This window comes from Cynocephalus volans, chromosome 6 (genome assembly GCF_027409185.1).
Source record: "Cynocephalus volans isolate mCynVol1 chromosome 6, mCynVol1.pri, whole genome shotgun sequence".
Lineage (NCBI taxonomy): Eukaryota > Metazoa > Chordata > Mammalia > Dermoptera > Cynocephalidae > Cynocephalus > Cynocephalus volans.
In genome coordinates, this window is record NC_084465.1 from 54,755,873 (window position 1) to 54,778,645 (window position 22,773).

The following is a 22,773-nucleotide window of genomic DNA, read 5'->3' on the forward strand; positions in this document are numbered from 1 at the left end:
ATTGCACATACAAATTTGAGCATAATTAAACCCTTCTTGAAGGAATTTGGAAAGTACACCTATTTCAGTAACTATTAGTGCCTAGAAGAAAAGAAATATTTCTAATTATTAAAAGTATTTTATAAAAATCCTTGCATAGGGACAAATACTATAATGGAAGCCAGGAGAAGTGGGTTTTACCTTAAACTTTAGCTACTTAACTTATACCAACTTATCCTCTGTGGGCCTTATTTTTCTCATCTTTAAAGTAAGGGGTTTATACTAGATTGTCTCTTAAGGGCCAGTTTATAATCCTAGGTTCTTAGTAAAAACCAGGGTCAGAGAGATAACTCAACTACCCTTAAATAAGAACATGATCACTAAGTCATAGAATGAGAAAGAATGAAAGGATCTTGGAGTTCAACTCCTCCAACTTCCCCTCCTGCACGTGAGAGGGAAACGAGAGACAAAGAAGTAGGTTACTTAACTGGGGCCAAGTTGTGTGGAAAGCTCGAAATGAAAGAGTCTATAGAACCCCTGTCATTTGCCTTTACAAACTATCTGCCCCAAGGGTATACTCCTCATTTTCTTGCTCTTTGGAGAAAAGTAAGAGGAAGAAAGGCATTTACCTTTTCCTTTAACAGCCGGGAAAAGAAATTTTCCTTTTCATCCTAAAGACTTCCAATGGTCATTTACACGGTCTAACCCTAAACCTGGTGGTGGGAAGGAGGGAAAGTACAAGCCTAGGTTTCTTCTCTGTCCTTTTTGCACCCTTTCTCTCTATTTCTATTGTTTCTAAAACAAGGCATCTAAAAATTACATTGGGAACAGTTCAATGGACATCCTCAGGAGAATGCCAGCTGCTCCTGGAGGAGACATATAGAAATGGGTGAGTTCTTGTGGAATGTACTCAATTACTCTTTTTTGGGGTGGGATCATCTATTCTTTGGAGAATACTATATGTTTTATTAGCCAAATAAAATGGCTTTAAATATTTGCTTATAAACTGTATGAACAGAGTATATTTGGTGGATTTTAGCATAAAATGATTATATTACAAAATGTAAAATAGAGAGAAAATGGAATTACTTTGATGTTACCTTATAAACAAAACTATGACTACTTGAGTATATTAAGTATACCAATATTCTATTTACTCACACAATTTTGAATTATTTTTTAAAAAGTTAACATTATAAAATAAGCATTTCCCTGTTGCCACAGTCTTTGTAATCATCATCAAACATTAATGGTAATTAGAGTGTTATTTAAAAGTCACCATAAAATGATTCATAATTAAGCTATGAAAATAAATGCATGGATATTGTAGATTGATGCAATAAACTCTTTTGTATTTAGCAAGCACACAAAATATTTTTATTATAGTGTATTATTTGAGATTATGTTTGATCTTTAGGAAAACAGTTAATGATGAACAAGATTATAGTGCACAGTAAAAAAGTTTCACGGAAAGGAAAAGAAGAAATCTTATGCTAAATAATGTTTCCAAAACTCATATTTCATATTCTTAAACTTTTGGTATAGATTAGTACTTCAAATTTATTAAGTCCTACTATTGTATGGTTCACACTTTATTCTAGGATCTACTGTCATTATTTGCATACTTACTGCACTTCTGGGATTCACATAGCCAATCCCAAGGGTAGTCATGGCTTTCACAATAGCTAGGATGGATTGTAATGTATTACTGTAAATTACTGCTTTGAATTCCATGCATTCTTGCTCAGTGTAACCATTCTTATGGATGATCCTATAATTTAAATATGAAAAGCTTTTGTGAGTTGAACAATTGATTGCAGCACTAAAGCACATTAACAATAAATTGCTTGAATAAAATTGCAGTACATAATACTTAAAAAAGGAAGAATTTTAACCATATGTATATGCTAAATCTGAACAATATTATGCCTTTGGATTTTTATTATCATTGTTGTTTAATACAATGTTTTCTTTCTGGGCTCCCCAGGCTAAATATGAAGAGAACTTAAGATTTGTTCTAGATAAAACACTTTTTAAAATGAGTAAATCATGAGCATTTTACTTAGAAAGCTTCTTTCTTTTCAAGAGAAAAATTCCCAGATTCCCAGAACAAGGATACATACAGAGTTCTGACACTTGGTGTTGTGTTTACAATATAGTGTCTAGAGGAAGTGAAGTCATTTAGCAGAACGTTCATGTCTTTTCCTACCATTTAAGACATGCTGGAAAATAGGAGTGCCTGCTTTCTATTTCCAGCATTAACAAAGGCATCTTTTTTTAATGCAGGTAATTGCCCTCTGTTAAATCCCTTTTCACTTTTCCATCTGTGTACATGCCACTGAGTTCTCAAAGTTGAAATGCCTAGACATTTTATTTGGCTGACCTCTTCTCTTCTTTCCACTGATTCGGTCAAAAGTCACGGTTTTACTAATAGTTAGAATAAATAATAACTTAAAATAGGTTTACCTATTAAAAGCTAAAATCTTTGCATGTGCTAATTATACTTTATTGCATAATATATTCTTGTTCTGCTTTTTTTCTTATTGTTTTTGAAGAGCTTTGTGTTCATTAGGTATCTTTTCGGATGTCATATTACTAAAGATGTGTGTCATGGCTACGCACATAGAGGCTTTAGCACAGAGGGAAAAAAGAATACAAATGCCTCTTTAATATCCTTGAAGATATTAAAATGTTCAAATATAAGGATTCCTAACTGAAAGGAATAAAGGCTGTATTATATTTATTATTTATTGTTTCTTATATTTGATTATCAATAATGGCTGCATTTCTCCTTTAAACATGACCATGTTTGTCTTGCTATATTAAACAATTAAATAACTTAAATAAATAAATAAAATAGACATTAAAGGTTGTAGAAAATTCAATAAATAAGTGTCTTTATGGGCAGATAAGGAATAACTTCATTAAAGAAATCCCAGTTCTCTGTCAAAAATTGAAATTGGAAAACTAATTATTAAATTAAAATGGTAATTGTGAATGAACTTGGGGCAATTAAGTTTTCATAGTGGAATAAGTTCTGCCTGCTATCCTTTCTTCAGAGTATGAGGAAATATCTATCACAAAGCAAAATGATAAAAGCAGACTTAACAAAGTCTAATTGGAGCTGGACTTTAAGCAACATTAAGTGACATGCTTTTTCTAAAAGCTGCATGATAAATTTCTGTAAAACAGAGCTCCCTAGCAACAAGTTGGCTCATAGATTTTTTCAAATAGTAAGATTTTATTGGGCATTTTTGGTAACACACCGTGTTATGTGCTAAAGAGAATGAATAAATTATGCAAGTCCCTCTTCCCCCAAAACACATAGACATATAGATTAGTGCTCTGCTGTACAGCACAGTAGCCACTGGTCAATTAATTAAAATTAAATGACATTTAAAGTTCAGTTCCCCAGTCACACATTTTTCGTATTTGTTTGTAAAGCTGTATTTCCAGTGGCTATTAAAGCTACATGTGGCTGGTAGCTACCATATAGGAAAGCACAAATGTAGAACCTTGCTATCATTATGTAAAATTCGGTTGGAGAGTACTGGGTTATAGGAAGAAAGAGCATATAAACAGATTCTTGAAGAGTGTGTAATATATAGTAACAATATCTGCATGTGGTAAGATGCACTAGAAAAGAAAAAAGTGATAAACTTTACATGTCACAGGGAACAATTTCCAGGGGCAGTGATGATCAGCTGATTTTTCATAGATGAACAATTATTTTCAGGTGGTCAGAAGGAAGGAGAACATTTTAGAAAGAAGGATCATTCTGAGCAAATAGATGCTTACAACTATCAAGCTTTCAATATGTGCCAAGCATGGTTCTTTATGTCTTATCCTCTTATTTCTTACAATAAGCCCTTTATGGTAGATAAAATTATTATCTACATTATACAGGTAAGAAATGTAGACATAGATAAATTAAACGGCTACCCCAAACTTATTCAGTTAGTGAGTGGTACAGCTCAGCAACAAATGCAATCTGATTTTAAGGCCGTGATCGTCGCCACTAAACTATACTGTTTTCCATTGCATGCTAGTCCACAGACTTATAAAAGTTCAGCAGTACTGAAGCAGACAGTAGAAGGGAGAAATTATGGGCCGTGAAGATGTACCATAGCAAGGAGTTTGATCTTGATATTACAGGCAAAAAAATGTAATTCAGGAAAGAGAATCATTCTTAAAGGGATCAGTTGTTGCAAGTATGGACAATGCAGTGGAAGGAAGAGGAGGGAGGTAGAAACTACTTAGGAAGATACTGAAATTGATCTAGATCAAAATGATAAGATTTTGAACTAAGGCAGTGACAATGGAGATAAATGAGTGTTTGGAGACAAATTGCGTAGATGTGGCATGACTTGGTGAGAGGGTGAGGGCTTAGCATAAGTACACCGAGATGTATTGCTTAGGAGGCTGGTGTTCCTGTAATTAATTTTAGGAAATTAGAGGTCAGATGGGTGGCAAATTTAATTGTTGTTTATTCTGATTTGGACCTAGCTATAGTGAATAGAAGTAGATGTATCTACCTCCCTAATTTAGACAGTGTCTGAACGTGAAATAAATATTCTGGTACTGTCAGCTTGAAGATGCTTGTGAAAATCATTGAACTTCAGCAGTTTCCATTCTATGAAGGTATTGAGTAAGTAGAAAAGAAGATCTAGTATATTAGGGACATTAGGGACAGAAACATTTAAGATGTCATCAAAGAATTGAGAAATAAAGACAAGTTAGGGAAAGAGTTGTCCTAGAAGCCGAGGAAGAGTTTTAAAAGGGAACAGCCCAATGGTGTCAAGAGGAATTAAGATAAAGACTTAAGAATATTTCATAAAAAATGGCAATTAGGAGATCATAAGTGGTCTTTGTAATGGCAATTTCTGCAACATGCCAGAGGCAAAAGTATGATGGAAAGAAATGACTGAAGAGTAAATGGAAAGTGGAAAGTAAAGAGAGCCAGTGTTAATTATTCTTTACAGAAATTCTACTGAGAAAAGGAAGGAGAGATAAGGCAGAACAAGGAAACATTCTTTTTTAATAATAAAAGTAATAAGTTTTCATAGTAGAAAACGTGAAAAGCCTAGCAATATTCAAAGCAAAGGTGCAATGTAACTTTAAATCCCACGATTGAGAGTGAATTTTTTTCAACATTGATATATGTTTTTTCATCTTTAAAAAATAATCTATTTAGTCATAGTTGAAATAAAGATGTTCGTGCAATTTGTATTCTGTTTTTCAGTTAACATAGCATTTGTCCGTATTAAAACTTTTTCATATACGTATGAATTATAATGGCTGCATAATATTGCATTTGAAGAATGAACAGGCCCGTAATTTTGTAACCTACTTGCTTGTGTTTTATTTTAATTTATGGTAATTTATTCAATCTCATATTTCATTATTTAAAATAGTTATATAATCTCTTTGTACATAAATTTTCATATCTTATGTTTCTTAATTATTTTATTTTCCCATCTTTGCATATTACACATTTTATTATTCAAAATTCTCAGAAGTATATTCAGATGATCGAAAATTATAATTTTCCCAGCTTACAGTGTATATTGAAAAAATGATTTTTATAAATTTGCTGTAATACATAATTTTTCAAGCAGCAATGAGAAATATTCATTTCTCAAAACCTCACCCTTACTGGGTTATATTATCTTAAAAGTATGTTTGCTAATTTACTAAGTAAAAAAATACCTCATTATTGATTTAATTTTTAAATTTTATACTTAGTAAGGTTAAACTGATATGCATTATTTACTTATCTATTTAATTTTGTCTTTTGTGAACTGTATGTTCATAGTCTCTCCCCATTTATATATATTGGGCAACTCACTGTTTTACTTAATCTATTGGTCTTATATACTAAGGTACTCAATTATTTATCTATTATATTTATTACAGATTTCAGTTTTCTATTTTGGGTTTTTTTAAATTTATGGTTTAATATATTTAAAATTTTTATTTTTATATTGCCATATAATTGTCCTTTTTTAAACTGTGTTTAAACTCATAGAGAATGGAGAGATAAGCATAAGAGAGGTTCAAGTAGGATTATAACCTGAAAGAAAAGAGCAGGTGAGCACATGGTAATGTTGTACAAGAATGAGGGATGACGTGGGTGCAAGGATGGACCTGAGAACTCTAAAGTAGTATCATCAGGGAACAGGAAGAAGAAGCCCCGTTCTTCAGAGAAAGGAGGAAAGGTCAAACATTTAGTCGCAGATATAGGTGACAAACGATTTTAAAAGTGGTGCTTAAATATTGGTTGCTAAGGAACTAATATGACATTATCACATAGAAGAAGAAAAAAAAAAGGCTTAGATTGTAGCCAGACAATTTCATCACTGACTGAGCTCCCTTCCTCACACAGTATGTCCCAAAGAACAAGATCCTTTAACACATAGTTTAAAAATAGGCTTGAAAATCATTCATTGTCTTCTTCTATAGCAAAAACCGTTCTTTAAAATTCTCTAGCAGTGACAGAGCCTTGAAGTTTCACCCATTCACCTCCACTTATCAATCACCAATTCCATTTTATTCATGAAAACATTGTATTATTTACTTACAGCTCTTTTGTGTTCATTATTTCCCTACTAAGAAATTCAGGTTTAGTTATGAGCATTTCAGTATAAAGAGAAAAAATGGAGAAAATAAATGCGAAAATACATCAAAATCCTTGATAGTAATAATTTTAAACATGCATTTTATTCCCAGGTAGGCAAAATGCCAATATAGTTAACAGTATTTTTTCCTCAAAAATTCAAACGAATCATTGATTAACATACTTAGAAATGTTTATGGCTTATGCCCACAGTATTAAAGCCCTAGATTACTCCCAGATTAATATAATTTAAATATAACTGCTTTTAGTATTTATCTTATTGAAAGGTGAAATTTAAAAGAAAAATGAAAAATTGTGATATCACTCATCTATTATGCTTTCTGCTAATGAATAGAAGAAATATTTGCACAGGAAGTATGACAACTGTGATAGCACCTATGATTTAGAAGATACTAGCAATCAGAATTCCTAAAATCATTTATTTTTAGAATGGTCAAATATATAACAGACATACAATATTAAACATTTGAAATAGCTGTGTACCTACTTCATTTGTTTAACGATAGTACTTTTTCCAGATTCTCCTGCTCCTGCAACAGAAAGAGGAGAATGTTATCAACTGATACACCAAATTTGTATAGGTATTTAAACCTATCACTTTCTCATAGAAAACCTTTAACAGACACCTCTCTTAGTGAATCTGCTAAAGCAAGCGGTGTATACAATCAGGGAAAAATTATACCATTGCATTTAAAAATAATTTGGGAAGCTTATATCTCCTGGCTCTGCAACCTAAGGAAACAGTCTCCAACTTCGTAGTCTGTAGATCAGAATGTCTCCTCATAGATCCTCTTTGATTAAATAGCAAGAGAAAAAACACAACGAGGTAATAATCTTTTGCTTCCAGACTGTGCAAAGACTGTTCTGATCGAAGGATGGGCTGTTGCCTACAGCATCCTGTTTACCCTGGTGCACAGGTGTAGTCTCCTCCATTTTAACAAGGAAGGTTGCTAATGACACTAAGCAATCCTAAGGATCCGGCCAGTAAGAATCAACATGGGAGTCTCTCAAAATGAGTTACACGTTCCTGGGGGAGGAGCCAGGTCTGAGCAAAGGGAAGCTGGCAAATGGAGAAAACTGTTGCATGTATCTGTAATAACTATGTGATGATACGCAATACAAAACTTTCTTTTAGTATCAAGTCAACTCTTCAGACAATGCAGAGGAATACAAATACATATGACCTTTAAAAGATTAGGACATAAACCTTTGATGAAAAATCAATGGTTGTTTCAGGCAATGTCTCAAGTCTTTTTGAGGATAATTTATTAAGTCTTCCAAGGAATATTCCTTTAGAAAATGAAAACCAAGAAATACTGAAAGTTTGATGATCTAGATTTGAGGTTTGTCTCTCTACCTGTGCGTGTGTGTGTGTGTGCGTGTGTGTGTGTGCGCATGTGTAATGTTTTCAGTGAGTCCCTTTACCCCTTAATTTCCTCATCTATAAACTGAGAATACTTACCTCACACGATTACTAAAAGACTCTAATGACAGACTACACATGAAACTGTTTGCAAACTACAGTGCAAAATTAAACCTAAAGCAATGCTATCTGCAACTTTGCAGGGCTTTGTAAAGAAAGCAGTCTAATATCCTATTGTAATACTCTACAGGTATTTGGCAAATGATGCTGCAGCAGTTGGATATCTATATGGTAAAGAACATATATTCATATCACAGCATATCAAAAATTAACTTGAAATGGTTCATACACATATATAAAAACTAAAACTATAAAAGTTCGAGAGAAATTCATAGATGAAAAATATTTGCAACCTTGAATTAGCCAAAATTTTCTTAGGTAAGATATTAAAAAATGAATTAACATAAAGTAAAAAATTGACAAATTGGACTTGATCAAAGTTAAAAAAAATAAAAAGGGGTAAGCCACTGACTAGGAGAAAATACCCATGACACATACATCAGACATAGTACAGGTATCCAATAGCATAAATATAGAAATCTTTAAAATGACTACAAATACAAGGCTGTCATATGAAAAGACACTAAAAATGACTATCACTCTTGAGAATGAAAATGAGAAAATTTGATTAAATTACCGCAATATGTAAGGTATGGATAGAATATTTAAAAAAACTAAAATTTTTGCTTAGCTGTGAATCTTAGACATGTCGGGTATGGGAGAGGGGAAAGAGTATATTCAGGCAACTTCTTGTAGTTTGAAAGTTCTGATTTTATAGACAGAAGAAAACAGAAAGTCATCAAAAGTTGGTAAAAAGCCTGGTAATACGAATTTGTTCATAAAATTTTTAGATAAAATAACTAATAAATCTCTAAAGTGTTGTTGAGGAAAACAGCATTTTATAATTGATATGAAATCATATCTTTTAAAATTTCTTCTCAGGCTACAACCAACATTTATCAATATAAATATAATACTGATCTTCATGTACCAAGGGCCTGGCAATGAGAAGATTTTTAATCTTCAAATGCCGGTTTCTGTGTCTCTAGTAGAAGCAAAGAGCTTGATATATTACTGGTAGTTCCAGAAATTGGGTCACAGGACATCTTCGAAGTCTCAGTGTTCCTTTTAGTTTTGGACAGGTTTCAAAGTTGCACAACTAAGGAATTTTTCAGATTTCCCAGGAAAAATCCAAATTCCAGAAACCTAATAGACATAGACATACCCTTTACCAGTAGGACAGTCAACTGCTTTGTTTTACTAAAACTAGCATGATTTTATGTAAGCAAAAGTAATATGAATTTTAATAACCCTAAATCTCAGAGTTTTATTCAAATCATATTAAAGTATATATTGAATCAGAGGGCCCTGACCACCCTATTTAAATTTCTAACCCCACTCTCACCACTCAATCTTCCTTTCCTTACTCTACCCTCACTTTCTTCCTAGCACTTATCTTCTTGTGCATGCTTACAAATTATTCAGATATTATTTTCAATTTTTCCTGTCTTCCATCACCACGAGGTAAATTCTGTAAGGGCAAGGATCTTTGTTTTGTTTACTGATACATCCAAAGCACCTAGAATAGTGCTTAACTCATAGTAAAATTTCAGTGAAATACATGAATTCTTCAAACTCATAGTTCAAAAATAAGATTTTGCCCTTTGTACTGTATATTATTTTTTTCTCACTGAAATGTTTCTACTTGATTTTAAAGTTTTCTTAAGCCTTGATGAACAGATAAAGCTATGCCTAAATTTAATTCTATTTCACATAAATTGTTTTTGTCCCAGGTCTATCTAAATGTATCTCGTTTCTGCAATTGTCTGAAACAGCTGCCCACCATATATAATATTGAGGAAATGAGAGCTATGGGAAATAATATTTCATTGCCTGGTGATGCTACACAGATTCTTCCCCTTGGGTAAACCTCCAAGATACTTCTTCTTATGATTTTATGCTAGTGTGTTCTACACCACAGGTAGTAAAATTTGAAACAAAGTAGATGAATGCAAAAATCAACCAAAGTAATTTGCATAATATTTCATCATTGACATGACTTAACATAATCAAACACAAATGACAGATTGGGCATAACTATCTCATTTCATAGAGGCTGCTATGCCCAAGAATAAAACATTTGAGAATAAAATAAAACTACATTAGAATTTAACCTCACCCATTTTCAGAAGACAACTGACTATATTAATTTGTATGTCTGAGAGTTATTTGTCTGTGAGAGTGGCGAGGGCGAATCAATGAGCTTTGCACAACATTCTGGTTTCCTGGCTTTAGATAATTTGCTACTTTGCTGTAAGTTGTGCATCACTTTGAGTGGAAAGTTATCAATAAGATTACAAAGCTGTCCTTGATAGGTTTTAAAATACCTAGCAATAGAAGTGGATATTGAAAACTGTAGCATCATCCTACCCAGGCTACAGATTTGGACAATATCTCACTACTCCAAATATATTTATTTATTTTTACTGTCTTGAAAATTACAGAGTTATGTGGATGTGGGAGGAAGGTCAATGGGCCTAGTAGAAACTCCAGTACTTACACGGGCAGGTGGATTTAGTATTATATTTTGTTAAACCAGAGTGGAAATACTGGGGAAAAAAAACTTTTGAGAAAATTTGAGACTGGGAAGAGGATGTCTCATTTCTGAATATTAATCGAATTTCCTTAAATAATGCTATAATATTTATGATTTCTATAATAAAATGAAAATAATATAGATTTTTTTTTTCTTTCTTTCTTTCTTTTTTTTTTTTTTTTTTTGATCAGTAAGGGGATCGGGACCCTCAGCACGGTGTTGTCCGCACCACGCTCAGCCAGTGAGCGCACCGGCCATCCCTATATAGGATCCAAACCCCCGGCCTCGGTGCTACCAGTGCCACACTCTCCTGAGTGAGCCACGGGGCCAGCCCGATATAGATTATTTTTATTTAAATGAATTATCTACCTTGATAATAGTGAGAAAAGTGTGACAAGACTGTTCCAGAGTTGTACCAGCATATGTATTGTGAACAAATACATATTAATTAAGAAACACTGTTGGATAGATTAAAAAAAAAAAATCACAACCGAATTTCATTTCATTCATTCTATATTATTGACTAGTCAAAAATTTATCATAATTTGGAAAACAAAAGTGACTTTTAGACTATGTCAGAGAGTTAATGTATGTTTAGAATGGTCCTTCATAAGTATGGCAAATTGATAATAATGCTGATGAAACTAAGATCTGATATTTCCAAAATTATTTTGGAAGCTAGAGGGATTTTTTATATAATAATTCTTTGTAACTTAGCTGGTAATTCATGATGTGTCTAATTTAAGTAGAATAACCAATGACCTTTAAAAAGTAGCATATAGTTTTTAATGAAACTGCATATTAGAATTTAATATTTTCCCATAGAAGTCTTTCAAAAAGGTGTCTGAACCATCCTTCTCCTACTTAGTGACTTCAGTCTTCTATGTGAATGAAGGATCAGTATAGTCAACTCCAGCATTAATAGGAAAATTCTTGAATAAAAGCCAGTCTATCTAAAATCTAATTTATTATTTGTAACTCCATTGCAAAGTAATTTCAAAAATGTTATTGAATCCTGTTCTTACAACAGTTCTAGGTCTTAGTTCACAATAACCATTCCATTCTTTTGAGATGAGATCATGTTACAGAGCCAAATATAGACATTTTAACAGAATATTCACATATGTTAAGTTGTACTGAAATAATCTCTTCCTTCAAATTGTGCTCATCACTAAAACTGTTTTGGGTCAAGGGGTATCAAGGGAATTTTAACAAGACATGCATTTGTTTCTTTGAAGTAGATATGTTTCAAATAATTAAATATTTAAATTTATACTTAATTTGTACTTTAATACTCACAAATTACTTTATTCTTGTTAAAAATAAATTAGGGGTTTTGTTCCACATTTTTTATTTGCAAGGATCAAGATAATATTAAATCTACACAATATTCATACCTGTAACTGAACTTCGACTGAACATACATAAGGCTTGATTCCTCCTTTGGTACAACTTGCTAAAACAGGCAAAATGAGATTAAATGCTTTGACTTAGAATAATACATAAGATTTATTTTTTGTAGGTGGTCTTAGAAATCACATAATCATGCAGTAGAAAGAAACCTTAGAAATCAAGCAGCTGTGCACATCTCTTCACTCTGTGTGTGAGAAAAATAAATCTAGTAGAGTTTATAACCCTCATTCAAAGTCTTAGATCTACCTTAAAACAAAGAAACTGTGTCTCCTGACTCCCATATTAATGCTATGTCATATTACTTTCATTTTAGGTGTGCGTGGATAGTGTCAATATCAAAGTGGCTTCAACACTTTGTTTATAAGTTATTTTGGATACGCTTACTTTAAATTAATAAGAAAGCAGTGTATTTTCATTGACATATTGGTATTGCAACATCAGCTTGTCATCCACTGGTAGACTGTTGGCACAGATTTTTAGAGTATTCTTTTATGAATTAATTAAATTTTGTTCCACCCATTTTTTCTCCTCATGGAGCAACATCAAAATTCTCTGTGTCTTCCACATGAGATCTCTCCAAATAGTCTGGACTCAGGGAAGGAAAATGAAATAGGCATACTCATGTTTTGCAATTAAATAGGTATGGGCATGCACTCATTTCCAGCTTTGACTAGGTGCATTTATCAAATTTGATCTCTTTGAGAGTCAGTTTCCTCTTTTATAAAATGGGATTATTAATATCTACCTCGTAGGGCTTGGGAGAATTAAGTTACAGATATAAATTATCTAGAGCATATATTAACATATAGTGAGCTCTCAACATTTTCTATTTGAAGAATGTGCTCATGCCTTTTTCAAGAGACTTTTCAAGTATAATATGTTTCTTTCCTTTAATCCTTTCTTGAGGAACTCTTATCCCTTGAACCACACTCCATGTAAGAAACAATGTCCTTTTGAGATGCTAGTACTGAAAAGTATGCTATAGATATTATATTCATGAACAGATTTATGATATTCTGATGTAGTGAGACAGGGACACAACATAGGTCTGCTCACTCCTGGTGCTTATTTTTAAATAAAATACTTTCTGTAATAGGGGTCATGATTAGTTTGCCTTCTTTCTTTTTTCTTTGTAGCTTTATCACAATATTTACCTATATTGAACTTGTAGTTGTAAAAAATTTTCTACTTTTTTTTTTTTTTACATCAACTCTTTCTAAATAGATTCTTCCACAAAACTTACATATGTAATAGATCTTGGACCTCAATAAAGATGCCTATTAATTCCATTTTGCTTATTCGGGGCAAGCATTTCTGCTAGTTGAGATCATTTGGGATTTTGGCTGTTTTGTCACTGTATTCTTCCAAACTGAATCTTACTAGAGTTTGAAATGCATGCCTTATCAACCTTCACCCAAATCCCTGATAGGAATATTGAAAAAAGGAAGGTCAAGAGCAGGAAACTGGGTCATACCCTACAGTCTACTCTGTTAACAGGAAACCCATTAATCTGTAATCAACAAAGAGAGTATTAACCACTAAGTATCATAATTACTGAAGGATTTTGTACATACTGTTTTATCTGGTTAAGGGAACTTCCTTCTATGCCTATGTCGATAAGTGTTTTATCATCAAAAATGAGTGAAAAACTTTATCTTTTTGCATTTCCTGACATAATTAAGATAATTTTTCTCTTTTAATTTGATAATGTGGTGATTAATATTAGTTGATGTTCCAATAGTATTTCAACCATACATTCTTGGAAATTCCCTCTTCTTTCTATTCCTCCCTCCATTTTTTTTTCCTTTTAACACATTGCTGACATCCGTTTGCCTTGGTTTTTGTATCTGTCTGTGAGGATGATTGGGCTGTCATTGTCTTTGTCAAATTTTGTCAAGGTTGTCAAATAATGAATTGAGAAGAATTTCCTTAAAAATTTGTGTGATCTATCCATAGGCTGTTTGGTAGAATTCACTTGTAAAGCCATATGAATAAATATCCAGATAAATTTGTACATTTTCTTTTGCCAGAAAATAAGTAATAACCCAATGTTTGTTTATCTTTCCCAAACCTTTACTTTTATAATTTTAAAACTTAACAGAAGTTTGAAAAAAATAGTACTTTAGAAGCCTGTATTGTATACCCTTCACCTTTACCAATTATTAATGCTTTGTCTCATTTGTTTTATTTCTCATATATAAACATATACATATATATAAGCTTACAGAGGTATATATGTACACATTTTTATATGCTTTGTTTTGCTGAACCTTTGAAAGCAATCAGACATTTCACTCCTGAATACTTCAGAATGCATCTTCCAAGGATAAGGCCATTTTTATACAAAATCACAACACTGTTTTTATGCCTAAGAAAATTTACATTAATCCAAAATGTTATCTAATATATACTTCATATTCAAATTTATCTGATTGTTTCAAAAATGTTTTTCATACCTTTTGTATTTCATGGATTCAAGATACAATCAAGGTTCATACATTTTCTCTGTTGTTATGCTATTTAACTCTTTTAATTAAGAACATTTCCTTTGTAATATTGTTGTTATTTTGTTTTCATGATGACGTTTTTTTCTAAAGTCTAGGACAATTTTCTTATATAATGTCTGGTATTCTGTACTGTCTGACTAAATTCAATGTAAATATTTTAACATAAATACTATATAAGTAATATTGTGGTTTTTCAGTGCATTACGATCAGTAAGCATATGGTGTGAGATATATTTTTATGATTATTAGCATGTCTAAGTACCTATTTCTGTGATATAGTAATAATAAGCATCATGAATCTGTAAAATTTCTCATCAGCCAAACTATCTAAGCATGTTCTATGTATGAAAAAGAATATTGTGGCTATGTACTATCTTATATTTTTAATGATCTTTTATTTGAAAACTCCAACCTCTAATTTTACACTTATTTTTAAAATATCTGATATTTATAGTGTCTATGTTCACAATACTGTATTGTATACTTAAAAATTTTCCATGAGGGTACATCTTATGCTAAGCGTCCTTATCACAAAATAATAATGATAATAAATAGCAGGTCAGGAAGAAACTTTTGGAGGCTGCAGAAAGGTATACAACATAGATTGTGGTGATGGTTTTCACCACACGACATTATTTTCTTGATAGCAGTTATCAAATGTGCCAACAATACATGACTCATCTCAAGCGTTCTCTAGAAGCCTGCTTTTTGCTAAAAACAGAGATTTGACATCTGTTCTGGAATTATACTTAAGACTTGAAAGATGTAATTTTAAAAAGTCTGCAAGGCAATCCTTTAGGTGTAAAATAGCATCTTGATAGCTCTTCAGAATCAGTGAGTTCTTGTATTCAATAATGTCATAGTTTTGTCTACTTTACAGTATATGTTAAATTTGGGAAGTAGGTGTTATGCATTTAAGCACCTAGAAATTCTCTAGATAATGAGGATCAACATAAAGAATGAATTCTGTCAAAAGTGTCTTTTAAGTTTCTCATTTTTTAAACATAGGCTTAGACTTGGGATCTGATCACTGCTAAGGTTAAACTAACTAGCCCCACGTGACGTACACTCATTGGTAAACTTAAAAACTGTTGCTGTTCAGGTGAATGAGAACATTGTTTCATTGATGGGCCAAATTAAATAGGTTTCATCGGGAGAGCATTTGAGGGTGGGGAGTGGGAAGGTTTAGTTTTCTTGAACACTTTTTTATAATTTTATAATTTTATAATTTCTTAATGAGGCCAAGTTGAATATTAAAATTATAGTTTAGAGAATTTAAGTTTAATTCAGAAATGAGAATGAAGAAGAGTTGCTGCAAGACTTTGTTGTTTTGAAGTTCATAATTGAATCATCATTCATAGAACTCAAATAGAGTCCAGAGAGAAAACTTAGTCAAATGTTTGGAATATAATTGAAATAGGAACAATCTGGAATTTGATTTATTTTGCATAAACAAAATGTGACTGGGAAGTTCAGCGGCATAATGTTGGAACCAAATAAATCCAAGCATTTTATATGGTAATGACAGAACTGAATGTGTAAAACTGTGGTCGTCTTAGGAAAGTACCACGAATGATTCTATTATATCTCTGATACAAAAGTCACTCTCTCTTCTTGATCTAACCCACCACTTAGTCTAAAGTAATTTGTGTGCCTTCTTTTTCATTTGATAGCATCATATATGAGGGTACTTCAAAAAGTTCATGGAAAGATTCAGATTATCTTTCAATTCTATTTTTCCATGAACTTTTTGAAGTACCCTTGTATAATAAATTGGGCCCTAATCAATTGCTCTGCAGAACTATGAACTTTTCTGATTCTGGAAGCCACATGTATCAGTAATCTACTGATTCTCAGTCCACAATTTTTTAAAAAAAATGTTTCAATTTCCTCAATCATTACACTGTACCTTTGGACTAAATTTTCAGTGATGTGTTTTCAGTTACCTCTATATATTCTTTAACTTTTTCTTTTCGTTCACAATCAAGTCTCTGCTTGACCAGATGCTCTAATAGGATCATCTCAACAGTCATTGCTTTGGGCATGTTTAATAGTATTTGCCTTTGTCTAAATCGAACTGTTAGTCCTTTCATTTCTTTGTCTTTCCACTTTTTATAAAGTAATAAGAAAAATGTAAAAAAAAAATGAAAATTGGCATATTGAAAACATATGTCTATTCTTCAAAATTTTATTCAAACATCGAGATTTTTAACAAATTTTACCACTGCTCTTATGCCATTGTTCTTGGTACAAGAAGAATATAAAATGCACTTGCAGGAATACTTGGCTTTCCCGCCCGCCTTTTATTTGCTTTTTCTGTGTCCATATTACTTTCACTCTTGATCAGAGCCTCAGAGAATACTGTAGAGTTTTAGGGAGAGTATGTTTGCTGGTTTCATAGGCACTTACCCCAACACTTTTTGATGTCACCAATCTCTAAGTGGTTACTGGCAAGTGCTCTGGGCACATGTGCAGCCACAGAGCTTGTGCATAAAGGGGGAGAATATCTCTTTTCCTTTGGGGAACAAGTGCTGGGAATTCCAAAGCTGGTTTCTGAAACACTAGTCACCAGGAGCAAATTAGACACAGTACAGAACACTTAAAAAATGAGGAAATGTGTTGTGTGAAAGATTCACAAATCTGAGAGAAAATGAAGTGCATTTGTATATTACCAAGATCAGGGAGAACATATAAGTTGATGAAATTAAATATCTTGTTTTGTATTCTTCTTTCTATAGGTCTTTATTTTATCGCAAAAGCATATTTCTGTTTCTGTGACCACTGCATGTTAAACTTTTTATGTTTTATGAAAAATGTGTGGCATGCAGATTATTTTCATTCTTTCAATTAATTGAAAATTTATTGACTTATAATTGTGGTAAGACATAGTGCTGAGTTTTGAGGGAATGAAAAAAATAAGAGACATAATTTGTGAACTTAATAAATACATAAATGTTCTAAAAGGATTTAAATGAAGTATTTTACTAGCATACAGACAATATCACAGGCAGTATTCAGGAGTTTGAGTAATATTTATTAATATGATATAAAGTACCTTATCATTACTCTCTTGAAAAGTTTAGACTAATTTTAACAGCACAAGTAAATAAATAACATATTAAATTTTATGTCGAACAACTCAATATATTTCTGTCCTAACAAAATAATACAGAGCTTTAATAACTTTTAATAAAGGATTGTTTTCAGTATTAAAAAACTGACATTCAGGAAATGATTAGGATGTGATAAAATAATAAATGTATTCAGTTTTCTTTCAATAATAATAAATTGTATCACTGACATAGAGAGATTGAGTCATCTAATAAATATTTACCTCTTTGCTTAGCAAAAAAAAGGTAATAAAATACTAAACAGAAAAAAATGATTAAATATTTATAGAATGCACCTAAAGTCTCTAAGTTTCCAAACACATTTTCATAATAAATCTCTCATATGGTAATACACTTGAATTGAAAGTTAGAGAACAGTAAATACATCACAGTTTAAGAAAAATCAGGTTTTTAAAAACAAAAGGGAAAAACATTACCTAATAGCAGCAACTTTACAGTTCTTGCATCTCTCTCAGCATCTTCCTGAAGCTTTTTCTCCAGTTCTTTTGATCTTTTAGCTGACTCTTTGCTCTCTGAACTAATTCCGCTTCCCATCTTGAGTTGTTAAATACTAGTCAATTTATTTGCTCAAACTTTTTCAAATGTACAGCTCAGCTCTGGTCTGGACATAGGATGCAAGAGCAATGCTCTGCTGAAGTACCCAGCAGTCCTTGCCCTCACCGTCTAAGGTTCTACTTTGACTAGGGAGATGCTTTCTGAACTGTCACCTGATCAAGGGGTAAAGCCATACAACCCTGGTGGAAGCTAAAGAGGAAATGTATTATTCTTCCAAATTAAATGACCACTTCTGGCACATCTTTGAACACCTGCTTATCTGCTTTAAAGAATAGCATAAAATAATGTAGAAAGTTGTCAAAATCTATACACTAAAGGTAATCTGCAATGAGCAATTCAAATGGAATGTTTCTCACTGATGGGCGATCTTTATTACTGTGACTAAATGTTGTTATTACTAATTCACAATGCTTGCACCTTATCTTCAGTTATTTGGCTCGTCAAATTCTTCGCAATTACTCGTATATCACAATTAGAATATTTATACTAAGTTATCCAAATTTTACAATCTCCCTGTGCTTAGATTGTGGAAAAATTATTGGGAATCTCTGAATATCTTCAATGAACGAGAAAACACCTTTTATAAACAATGAAAATGAATGCATATAGTTCTTATAGATATTGTATAGCTACAAATATATAATTCAACACAATTTTCTTAAATTATTGATTATAGTCTCAAAGCATCCATCTCCATAAATTGAGCTTTTACCACCTATGAGAAAGTCAATCTGTCAGCACTAACTGAGGGCACAGTTGGTGTAGACACTGAACTGTGTTCAATTTAGGCAGCACATTAACTCTTTAAGGCCATTAAACAACAGCTGCTGTGCTGGAGGGAATTTTATTGATTTGGTACCAAGGGAGTAAAAATCAATGTTCTTTGAAATAGTAAGTAATTTGTTTTTTTCTGAAAAGTAAAAACAGCAAATACACCTAAATATGTTTAATACCTTTCAATTACTCAAACAGATATCATGTACTTCTCAAAAATCTTCAGGCTTGAGGAAAGAGATTATGTTGCACAATTTTTGATTTATATGAAGCATAAACCAAATAGTAGGTAATCAATCAATATTTTCCTTATAAACAGAGTTGGTTGCTGTGGCAACAGCTGTCTTTCAATGTGCATTTTGGGATTTGTGAATGTGCTTAACCAAAAAATGTTAGAACACAGTCAGTGTTCCTCAACCTGTCGTTCCTGTTCTTCCTGTGGGATCATGTGTGAAGTTTGAACAGGTGGAGTTTTACATATTCATACAACAAGGACATAAGCTGCAAGATTAAATACATGTTCCTGCTTTGTTTACTTTCTCACATTAAAAATATCAGGCTGAAGATACATAAACATAGTCAAAACTTCCTGGATTTCATCCCTCCAAAACCATATATAAAGATGCAGAAAGGTAGGTATGCAAGGATTTGTGCAAATCATGTTGTATTGCTTTTACAATGCAAAGGACCTGTCCCAAAGGAATGAAATTTGCACTGCCTAGTTTATGTATGCTCACCCATAAACACAAGAGTCCACTGTGAAAGCAGCACTTGGTGTAACATTAAATCTCCTTTGCCTATTACTTTTATATAGAAATTAAATATGCATAGTACCCTAAATATACAGGATTCTTGTATGTTCCATAGCAATAGACTAACAGGATATATCATATGATTTGCATTCAAGTATAACTATATTCCATGACTTTTCTGGCAAGGACTTACCCTGGTTTTTAAAGGGCATTTTTTACTAAGGCTTCCCAGTTGGATTACTAATTAAAACTGACCAACTGTATCAAGAGTAGAAGTATATATGTTTTTTGTACTGTATAAAATAATGAACTTCCACTTTTTTGTGTAACCAAGAATATTGTCATCAACTTCAGGAAATTATTATGTTACTTTTTCATCAGTTACTAACATATCCTTGGCATAAAATTTCAGATGTATCTGTGTTACAGGGAGGGAGGCTGTTACAGGGGGGAGCCAGAGAAAAGAGAAAGGCTCCTTTCTCAGCCCTCTCCCCTGGGTGCCAGGGACACAGCATGACTAATGAGGTTCGGTTGTTAATATAGCTATTAGTTCATGTTGCTTCACTTGGGGATATAGCTTCCTGTACCCAAAGAAATGATGAAAATCAAAGTAGTAAATTCCCCTAGAGCGGGGACAATATCTTACTAGTTTGAATGTCTTCCACAGTATTTGGCACAATACTAGCCATAGGAAATGTTCAAAAAGTGTTTCTTGCTGATAAACTGACAGAGACCTGGAGTCCTCTCCTTTCTTGTGCTTAGCGGCAGTATGGTTAGGCTTTCTTTCCAAGGTTTAGTGTCACAGTTGGTCTATCTCCTCAGCACCTTAAAAATTTTACAGTGAATCAATATAATCAATGAAGCTCAATTTTAGTCTCAAATAGTGTCAATATATACAATTGCAACTGTCAGTCCAGCGTTCACACTTTTTTTTCTCAGCCTTAAAAATGATAGCAGCACACTCCCTCTCAGTTGTTCAACCTTGTCCGCAGTGAGGGAAAAATGACAGAAAATGGTAATAGAAAAGGAAACTAAATTAGACACTAAGGCAATAAATTTTGTTTGTTCTTAAAGACAAGAAACATAAAGCCCTCCAAATACCACTGTCATGTTAGAGTGACATATATTGGCCATCTAAGAGAGGTAGGTTCTTCTGTGTACACACACACACACAAGTGTGCACAAGCTTAGCACACACACAAAAAGCAAAAGGGACAATGTTGGAGTGCTGGGTCTTTAAGAATAAACATTGAGAATGATTTTTAAGACTCTTGTTACTTTTTTCTTTTTTCTTTCTTTTCTTTGGCATCACAGCACTGACCTAAATGGGGATGTCTTCTATTGGCATTGGCCTATGCAAGGAAGAAAATTGACTTGACGTTGAATACAGAGAAAATTGACTTGAGCCCTTATGTTCTAAAAGTCACTGAAAAACCATAAGCCTGGACACTGTGAATAATTTTCCTCTTACTATTTTTGGTCGAGGTCTCCATGAAATCTTCAGGAGAGCACATTAGCCTTTTGAAAGTTTGAGCAATCACTATTTCACATTTATAATTCATCATGTAGCTTGAGGTGACATGCAACTATTTACCACTTGCTTTAAATAACCACATTTTAACCTATGCTGTTGGAGATGTCTCTTCTGCCAACATTACCTGGGTCTCTACAGTCATCAAGCTGCGTTTTGCTTAGAGATATTACACATGGCTAACTTCGATGAGTGGCTTCAATTGCTCTGCTCCTGCTGGAAATTGTCAAGACAGGACATCATCTGTGCTACTCTTCATTTTGTTTCCCTATCTTATAGGAGATGTTGATTTCAGGCATTGAGTCCCTGGGTGGTGTGTGTCCTGGCTACCTTAGCAATTACCTTTATCATTGCATATTCCCATGAAATTTGAGGCAAATCATCCCTTCTTTGCTAATGGTACGCAAATGTACACTTCTGGGAGCTCTGAGCATTCTGTTTCTTCCAGAGTTCATGTCTTGTGGGGCTTCCTAAGAGCAATCTTTTGATCTTGAGGGAATAGGGCAAAACTTGCTGTTTCAAGTAAGTACGTTCAGATGGTGCAATAAGTTAACATTGCCTGCATTAAGCAGCTCTTATGTCTTAACAGGTAACACAAATATGTGTTTTTTTCATTGAAGTTGATTTCTACCTTTACTTGTTCTACACACTCTTCTTTATGGATTAGGATATAATTATGTGTAATGATTACTGAATTAGAGTCACAGTTGTTTCCCAGGATGCCTCTTCATGCCCCAAATTTTGTCTAAGATTTTTTTTATGACTCTATAACACAGTTGCATTACTAACTCCTTTAATCTCTTTTCTCAGTAACTTCAGTGCTGATCATTGCAATAGCCTCTTACTTAGGTTTCCTGATTCTAGGCTCTGCCCTCTCCCAGTCCAACCTGGCTGATGTGCCAGGCTAAATTCCCTCAAACCCAAGTTTCATTGTTATTCTCTTCTTACTGAGAAATAAATGGCTCCCTATTTATTACTGCTTTCTATCTTACTCCTGCTGCCATATACTCAATAATCTAGTTAGAACCACCCAACTATACAAATATATTTTCTGGGGCTGGCTGGGTAGCTCAGTGAATGTGAGTGCTGATAGCACCAGGGTCAAGGTTTGGATCCCCATACTGGCCAAATGCTAAAAACAAAACAAAAACAATTCTCCACTACTTCTCATCTCTTTTGTAGTTGGACTTCCATCTCTTTCCTCTCTTTCCTAATTAGGCATTCCCTCTTAGTTTTCACTCATGCTTCTTTTCCTCACAGGGGGTGTCTTGCTTCTCTACAGATGTCTTTTTCCATAATATCCATTCTTTAAGGAAGAATCTAATATATATGCTCTCCATTAGGCTTCATATCTACCACCACCCACTGGGTAATTCTTCATAAATTTCTAAGAGGAATCTGCTAGCAGGATGTTTGTCCTATCTCATTACCTAGAGAGTACGCTCTCCAAGGACCATGCCCTCTAGTATTCTCTT

At 33.0% G+C, this 22,773-nt stretch overlaps 1 protein-coding gene across 1 annotated transcript in view; it reads right to left on the reverse strand.

Moving 5' to 3' along the window:
• The window catches only part of GNAT3 (G protein subunit alpha transducin 3), a 40,794-nt gene extending 22,574 nt beyond the window's left edge, over positions 1-18,220 (reverse strand). The window contains exons 1-3 of the mRNA XM_063100184.1: positions 18,103-18,220; positions 7,104-7,146; positions 1,609-1,750 (exon numbers count right to left, since the gene is read on the reverse strand). Of these exons, the coding sequence (XP_062956254.1) occupies positions 1,609-1,750; positions 7,104-7,146; positions 18,103-18,220 (303 nt within the window). The remainder of the gene's footprint in view (positions 1-1,608; positions 1,751-7,103; positions 7,147-18,102) is intronic.
• Positions 18,221-22,773: the final 4,553 nt, after the last annotated feature.